This window comes from Austrofundulus limnaeus, unplaced genomic scaffold, assembly GCF_001266775.1.
Source record: "Austrofundulus limnaeus strain Quisiro unplaced genomic scaffold, Austrofundulus_limnaeus-1.0 Scaffold430, whole genome shotgun sequence".
NCBI lineage: Eukaryota > Metazoa > Chordata > Actinopteri > Cyprinodontiformes > Rivulidae > Austrofundulus > Austrofundulus limnaeus.
In genome coordinates this window covers 225,061-232,975 of record NW_013952832.1, presented here as the reverse complement: position 1 = coordinate 232,975, position 7,915 = coordinate 225,061, and the positions used below count along the sequence as shown (strand labels likewise).

Sequence of the window (7,915 nt, the reverse complement as noted above, 5' to 3'; positions counted from 1 at the left end):
AATTCACGCAGCTCATTTACACACTTTTCCTGAAGATAGAAGAGTTTGTTGAATCTGACGTGACATGTTCGTACGAACCCTTTGTACGAACAAAAGTGAGAGAAATTTAGGAGAAGAATACAAACATGTTCTTGCATGAGGCCCATTGAGCTCAAATCTGAGGTGGGAGTAGCTGAGAGTTACCTCCAACTCACACTCTGACTGTGACCTCTTGTAGTGTTACACAAGATTGTGACATTGTTGTCGAGGTTTGACCAACACAGCTGTAACTTCATGATGAGATGAACTGAATGTCCTGAGAACAGCTGTAAAGACAAACAGCTCACCTCTGTGAGACCCAACGTTAGGATTTCCTGAGCCTCCTCCTCGTCTTGGTGCTGCTGATCCTCCTCTCCACGGTCTACTCCTCCATCCACCACCTCCCCCGGCTCCTCTCCATCCACCACCTCCCCCGGCTCCTCTCCATCCACCACCTCCCCCGGCTCCTCTCCATCCACCACCNCGGCTCCTCTCCATCCACCACCTCCCCCGGCTCCTCTCCATCCACCACCTCCCCCGGCTCCTCTCCATCCACCACCTCCCCCGGCTCCTCTCCATGAACCTCTCCGGGGGTCCTGTGAACTCATCCCTTTGAAAAGAAACATGGAGGAACAGTTTGTTATTGTCACACTTTATTGCAGCAGCTGTTGCTGTTTGTCCAGTCAAATACAGACCTGCAGCTCAGCCGTGTGTCTCTACATGAAGAGAATGAAAGTAGGCTGGACCGGGTCATTTACACCTGGTACAACAGAATTAAACTTTAATATGTCTGTTTAAAAATACGTCTAACTTCAGCTGTTGTTACGGCTCATATTTAAATCAAGATATTTCCAGTTTCTGTCCGTGAGGCTGACACTGTCTGCTTCTGAGACTGAACACTTTCATTTTTCATGTTAGACTTAGGTTTCCTGCTGTTTGTTACTTCATGTGTCTCAGACCCGTAATAATTAAGAAGAAATTAAACTTTGTTCTCAGCAGATAAACATGTTAACATCTGTCAAACATGCTTCTAAATGTTTGGCACTTTTATAAAGTTAAAACATTTTGTTTAAAAACACAGCACGACAACTGTCCTCCTACAGCAAATATCAGGTATTTCTCTCTGTTATGTTCAGGTTCACAGTGACGTCATTTCTTTTTTAAATGTTACGAGTCAATAAAACGCATAAAACTTCGTTTTTCTTTTAAAAAATTATAAAATAATGTAAAACTCACTATTAGGACGTTACGATCTTGACTTGTTAGCATAAGTTAGCAGTCAAACTTCCCTCCGCTCGTGACGCTTTTCTTTGTTACTTCCGGTCCGGGCGGCAGATGAGCCTGAAGGTGTTTTACTGCCCCCTGCAGGACAGCAGAACTACTGCAGGTTAAATACAGGTCACCTCTCAAACTGAGGACCAGTTAAAACTGATCTTTAAAGGGTTTTAGAAAATTAAACATTTAAAATCAAATTTAAGGTTAGATGGAAAAAAACAACACGTTCTGCTTTTAAGTTTTTTGTACAAATTATTTTTGTTACTGTTTTACTCTTTTCTGTTGTCAGACGGTGTCTTTTTTAACTCAGAGGAAAATGTTTCTTTTTTTTCTCCACCTGATTATTATTTGCATTTATGGTCACATTTTTTTTTACCCAGTTTGACTGGAACAGATTGAAGACATACTGTAGAGTTAAAAACAAATATATTTCTAAATAAACTTTCAAACTGAATCAGAGGGCTCTTTCACAAAACCAGGAGAGGAGATTAAAGGGATTTTCCAGATATTCTGGCTGAATTAAGCCTCAATTGAGTTTCAGAAAAGCAGAAGTGCAGAAGTTCCCATGGTGGCTCAGCTCTGTTCAGTCACTGGTCTCCTGTAATAAAACACCACTGAGTCATTTTGACCTTCAGTCAACTACTATTATTATTTTAACATTATGATGCTTATCATTATAAATGTTAGAATTCTCCATTTGGACACTGTTACTGTTTATCATTGATGAAAACCTCACATAAATTATTTAAAAATAATCTCTTAGACAGTTAATAAAGCTCTGTTTATGTTATAAAATGTAATAATTGTTCCACACTTAATCTATTGCATTAAAGTCTCGGGAAACATGTAAAACAATTATAAATCCTATTTTTATATCACAGAAAAGAGCTTTAATTATTATTATTAGAAAACATTACAGTCACCCATCAAACATATTGTTTTATCAGTTGAAATGATTGAAATATGATTTGGTTGATTTAATATTTTACAGGTTATACAGCTCACAAAAACATGTTTCCTCTAAACATCCAATTAAATTTAGTTAATAGAGAAAGTTATTCTGATCTTAAGAGATAGAGATGTTTGTTAAAGCTCAGTTTAGGACCAGTTTGAAGGAGCCGTGGACTTCAAGGATTAAGATTATTGAATAATCTGGAGAGAAAAATGAAAAATGTCAGATTAAAGTTTTGTGTTTAAGAAAATGATCAAAGCTGGTTTGTTAAAGAAATATAATAATATGTGTGTATTCCCAACAAGTTTAGTTTGAAAAGGATTTAATGTTTTTGTTATTTGTACAATAATATTGTTTGAATTTATTATTTGGAACAAAGGAGCAAATATACGTTTTTTCTTCTTTCTGCTGCTTTTTCATTTCATTTCTATTTTTTATTGTAAAATAATTAATTTTTTTAAATGAATAAACCTCAGAAATACATTTGCAGGGTTTTAACAACGTCCATCCTAAACTGGGCAGGTGGAGGGGGTCTGGAGAGACCAGCAGGACATCCTGGTGGACTTCTCTGGACTGGAGTCCTGTGAGGACAGGAGCAGGGACAGATGGAGGGGGGTCTGACTGGACTCGATGGAACAGAAGCAGAGGACTGGGGAGACCCTCTCAGCTGCCTGGAGTCCAGCAGAGACCGGGCCAGAGGCAGGGACCCCTGGACGGGTCAGCAGTCCGTCCCAGACTGGTTCAGTAAATAAACAGGATTCTGTTGACACTTTTTAAAGCTTCTGATCTGTTTTTATTCTAGTTGTTAGAAACCATCAGACCAGGTCCTGGACCCACCTGCTGGTCCACAGGAGTCAGGTAGACCCTGGTCAGGTCAGTGGTCCGTCACAGACTGTTCAGTACAAAACCTGAAGACAAGAAAACAGAAATAAAACCTGTAGAAGTACACAAGCTGCTCTGGAGGTTTCTTTAACCAAGTTATTAACCTTTGATTGTTTCCAGCTGTTAGTAAACAACAAAACAAACTAAATATTAAGACTCAGAAAATGTAGAAACATCATTTAATCAAATATATCTTTGAAATTGTACTTATCTTTTCTTTTTCCAGGAGTTGGTGAGCTACAAAAATCAGCACAAGATACTTTTATTTTACTAAAACTGTGTAAATATATTTATATTTTCATCATATTTCTTTAAAATGATACTTATCTTTTGTTCCGGCTCTTTTTCTGGCTGTTGAACTAAATATCAGGAGGGAAATGATCCAAATGAGAAAGTTTTTCATTTCAAAGATTTAAGATTAAAAACAAAAGTTTTCTTCTTACGGTTGTTTTTCCTCGTTGATGACCTGCAATAAAAACAGAATAAATTTTAAAACTTTGCTGAACACAGAACAGCTTTGAAACATTTCTATTAAAAAAGACTCTTATCTGTGTTTTCAGTCATGCAGTCACAGCTCCATGGTCACTCAGTGACAGAGTTCAGAGAGACCAGAACTAAAACTGATATTTTTTCACAGTTTTGACACCAGCTGGTCTCCAACAGCCTCAAAAGATCCACAGCAGCCAGTTTCATACCTTGATAGATTCTAAGTGACCTGAAGTTTGGCCAGAAAAAGAGGCCTTTTGTACAAAAGTCAGATTTCTAAATTCAGGATATGAGCTGTAAGCTGAGCTTGAACTAGCTTTCAACTTGTAAACAGCTGTTATCAGTGTCTCTAACACCAAGCATCGCTCAATTAGGGTGGTTCATTCAAGCCAGCTGTAAATAATCTGGGATTAATGCACGTTCATGGTTTGTTCACCAGACCCACTGGGTGGATCACTAACCTGATCAGACATGTGCAGTAAGAGACAGTTTATCAGATTAAAAAAAAGTTAATTTTGGGGTAAGTTACTCTTTAAAATGGACAAAAATTGCGTAATAAATGTTACTATGCTCTTGTTTATTTGACGTGAAAATAATGTTTATCAACTGACCACAGCCGGGGCCACAGGTCTCTGCTGCTGGTATTTTGTGCTGAAAAGTTTGGGAACCACTGCTCTAGGCGACCGCCTTGTTCGCCAATGCCAAGAGCCGGCTCTGAATCCAACATATTCTGATCTTGTTTAGTATATGGGTCTAAAACAAGATCAAAAATACTTTTTAGCTGATGTAAGACAGTAAAACTTGGTTAGAGGAACAGTTTTCTGCAGTAAAATGACTCTACTGCTCAAAAACACTAACAGATTAAATAAACTTCACTTTAAGCCTGATCAGGACCAGGTTAGTCTCAGAGCACTTGTTACCACAGAAACATAAGTGCTTCGTAGTTCAAGGCTTAATTAATTCAGGTTTACACCTAAATCCTGGTTTAATCCCGTATCCTAGATTCGTGCAGTAGGCCTCTGGTGTTTTATTTTAAATGCTAAAATACATAAAACACAGATCCATCCAGCAGGCGGTGCTGCAGAGTCATAAACAATCTGCTCCTCTCCTCATCGAAGAAGAGCCTCCTCCTCCTCCTCCTCCTCAGYATCAGCATCAGCACCAGCAGAGACGTGTCCTGCCCCCACCTCCTGAGTCTCTGCTCCACTGCGGACCGCGGCCTGTCTCCAGCTCATCATGGACAACACGGGCAAAGAGAAGGAGGCCATGCAGCTGATGGCGGAGGCCGACAAGAAGGTCAAAGCGTCCGGCTCCTTCCTGGGAGGGATGTTCGGGTAAAACAGGCTCTGCTGATTTCTCACTGTCCATCCGTGTGTTTGCAGGGGGAGGGGGGGGTCCGCGCGCTGGGCCCCTCGGTCCACAGGACTGCTTTTATTTGGAGCAGATCGATCCTAATTCTGCGTGTTTATAATAAAAACCAGAACTGATGATTCAGACCAACGTGTTTATCACCAGAGGCTTCATAACAGGCCGGGCTGAGGCTGCGGGGAGGCGGGGAGAGATGGAGAGTCAGGTCGGGCTGAGGCTGCGGGGAGGCGGGGAGAGATGGAGAGTCAGGTCGGGCTGAGGCTGCGGGGAGGCGGGGAGAGACGGAGAGTCAGGCCGGGCTGAGGCTGCAGGGAGGCGGGGAGAGATGGAGAGTCAGGTCGGGCTGAGGCTGCAGGGAGGCGGGGAGAGATGGAGAGTCAGGCCGGGCTGAGGCTGCAGGGAGGCGGGGAGAGCAACCGAGGAAACCCGGAGGAGGAGGAAGATGAAGAGCAGGAGGAGGAGGAGGGGTCTCAGTTATTATTCGTTTGTGAAAGGGATTAGAAAAGAGGACATTTGCAATTAAAATGGATGAATGATATGAAGTCTGATGATCGAATATTAATCGATGAGAACTGAGGATGTTTGCAGAATTTAACAAATGAACCTTTGGGTTTTTTTCTGTTAAATTTACAGATGTTTCATTCATCCTGTTTTTGTTGCTTCACAGTCTTGATTAGAGTTTTAAAATTTGATTAGGAGCATCAACTGTATATTAATGAAGTAAAATATAAAAAGTAGAATTGTGTATTTATTTTAACCATTACCTAATGAAACCTCATTAGTTAATCAACCTGTGAGCAATCAACAGGTCTACACTAATGAACAGACATCATGAAGACCAAGGCAGACTCCACAGGTCAGAGACAAAGGACTGGAGGAGTTGGATTATAACATGATCACAAAACCTTGAAGGTCCCTCTGAGCTCCATTAAACTAAGAGGACATGATCAAATAAAAAGAGAAAAAAGTAAAAAGTAGGTTTATATGTGAGAACAAGCAGCTGTTAATCTGTTAAACTGACAGTCTTCTAGTTTTTTTGGGGATGCTGAGTTGATAAGTTGTGGCGGCCATCTTTAACTGACTTACAGAATCTGTAATGATTATTTTCTGAGTGTTGTTAAAATCCACCGACTGGTTAATGAGATGTTTTGCTAAATAAACACAGACTCACTGACAAACATCTAAAATACATTTTCTTTATAATAAAATACTACAGACTCAGTCCAACTGGTTCGACGCAGGGAGAAAAAAATCACTCAGAGCTGAAACAGTTTTCTTGTAAAATCTCAACGGTCCAACATGTTTGGATCCACAGAGAGAAATAACCTCAAAACATCCTGATAAATGTGACAGATTCATGAGTGACTGTTAACAGAACCAAACTGGGTCACATGTGGAAACATGTTTCTGCTCTGATGATTACATCATAATAAATGCTAACCTGTAATTATAACTTAACTCAATATTCTGAGATACAACCTCATAAACAGGATTTAGAGGCTCTCATCAGACTGACCCAGTTGGACTTCCTTACAGATATTTCCTGTCTGAGCAGCAGCTTGATGATTATTTAATGAGTTTCTGCTCTGATTTCTGCACTCACACATATAAAAACTGTTTTCACTGTGAGTTTTAACATCTCCTCCAGATGTTTACTGAATATAGTTTGTTAGTTGTCCTCTCAGATGCCTGTACAAAATGTAAAGGCTTCTAAAACACAACGTTTAGACAAGAGATGCCCAAAGTGGGGCCCGCGGGCCAAAATTGGCCTGCCAAGCTGTTTGATTTGGCCCACCAGCAGTTGTCCTGGTTACTAGATTGTAATTATGTTAAGATTAAATATAAAATACAAGTAACTATAAGAGACATTTAGATTAGATTTAAGCCCATACAGATTTGCACACCTTATAAGACCACATATATTCAAATTTTAAATTATGAAAAGTCCCATGAGCCTTTGCTGCCTGAGCGTACGTTGAATTTTCTCCATGGGCTGAAAAAAAAACTAAAGAATGTAGGCAACCACACTGTCTGCTAGCTTAATCATAAAAAATAAAACAACTTTACTTAAGTATTTGCGTATTGCATTTGGCCCGCGGCCCTCAGATTGATTTTAATTTTGGTCCTCTCAGGGAAAATGTTTGGGCACCCCTGGTTTAGACACTTGTTGGATGTTTCAGTGCAGAATTATTTTTTCCACATTTTTATCATTGCCTAAAGGCAAATGGTTGATTGGTTTTGTCCGTGTTTGTGTCTGTGTTAGCAAAATATCTCCTGAACCACAGGACAGATATTAATGAAACTTTGAAAAATAATTAACCCAGTTCAAAATGGCCTCTACAGCAAACTGACCTTATAAAGACAAAACTGACTGTAATCCAGTCAGTTTGACAAACACTGAAAATTATGTAGCTCATTTTTTTAACCCTCTGTTTACCAGTCGCTCTATGTTCCTACCCTCACCTATGGTGGTGAAATCTAAGTGACCAAAAGAGTGAGATCATGGATACAGTTGAGATGAAGCTGGACTGAGACAGTGTGAGAAGTTCAGTTATCCAGGAGAGACTCAGCAGAGCTGCTCCTCCACATCCAGAGGAGCCAGCTGAGGTGGTTCATCTGATGAGGATGACTGCTGGCCTTACACCTCTCTGGAAAGGTGTTGTTGACATGTCCATCTTGTCAAGCTTAGGCAGTGAGGTGGACCCAAATGCAGACATGCAGGCAGAACTCCAAATAATAATAAATGTTTATTAAATCAAAAAGCAAAACTGGATGATGGATGGATGATGGATGGATGGATGGATGATGGATGGATGGATGGATGATGGATGGATGGATGGATGGATGGATGGATGACAGATGGATGATGGATGGATGGATGGATGGATGGATGGATGGATGGATGGATGGATGGATGGATGGATGGATGGATGG

The 7,915-nt window shown here is 40.3% G+C and overlaps 2 protein-coding genes and 1 long non-coding RNA gene across 3 annotated transcripts in view; 1 reads left to right on the top strand and 2 right to left on the bottom strand.

Moving 5' to 3' along the window:
- Window positions 1–458, bottom strand: part of mcm8 (minichromosome maintenance 8 homologous recombination repair factor) — a gene marked incomplete in the record, with an annotated part of 26,640 nt that extends 26,182 nt beyond the window's left edge. Inside the window, 1 exon segment of the mRNA XM_014024604.1 lies at window positions 327–458.
- Window positions 459–533: 75 nt separating this feature from the next.
- On the bottom strand, window positions 534–3,145 carry LOC106529248 (uncharacterized). Its single transcript, XR_001311615.1, has 4 exons — window positions 3,083–3,145; window positions 1,255–1,380; window positions 714–778; window positions 534–628 (listed from the first exon to the last, which is right to left on the bottom strand). It is a non-coding gene; the product is annotated as an uncharacterized LOC106529248 (long non-coding RNA).
- Window positions 3,146–4,745: 1,600 nt separating this feature from the next.
- napba (N-ethylmaleimide-sensitive factor attachment protein, beta a) overlaps window positions 4,746–7,915 on the top strand; it is a gene marked incomplete in the record, with an annotated part of 14,590 nt that continues 11,420 nt past the window's right edge. The window contains 1 exon segment of the mRNA XM_014024602.1: window positions 4,746–4,947. Within this exon segment, the coding sequence (XP_013880056.1) occupies window positions 4,850–4,947 (98 nt within the window).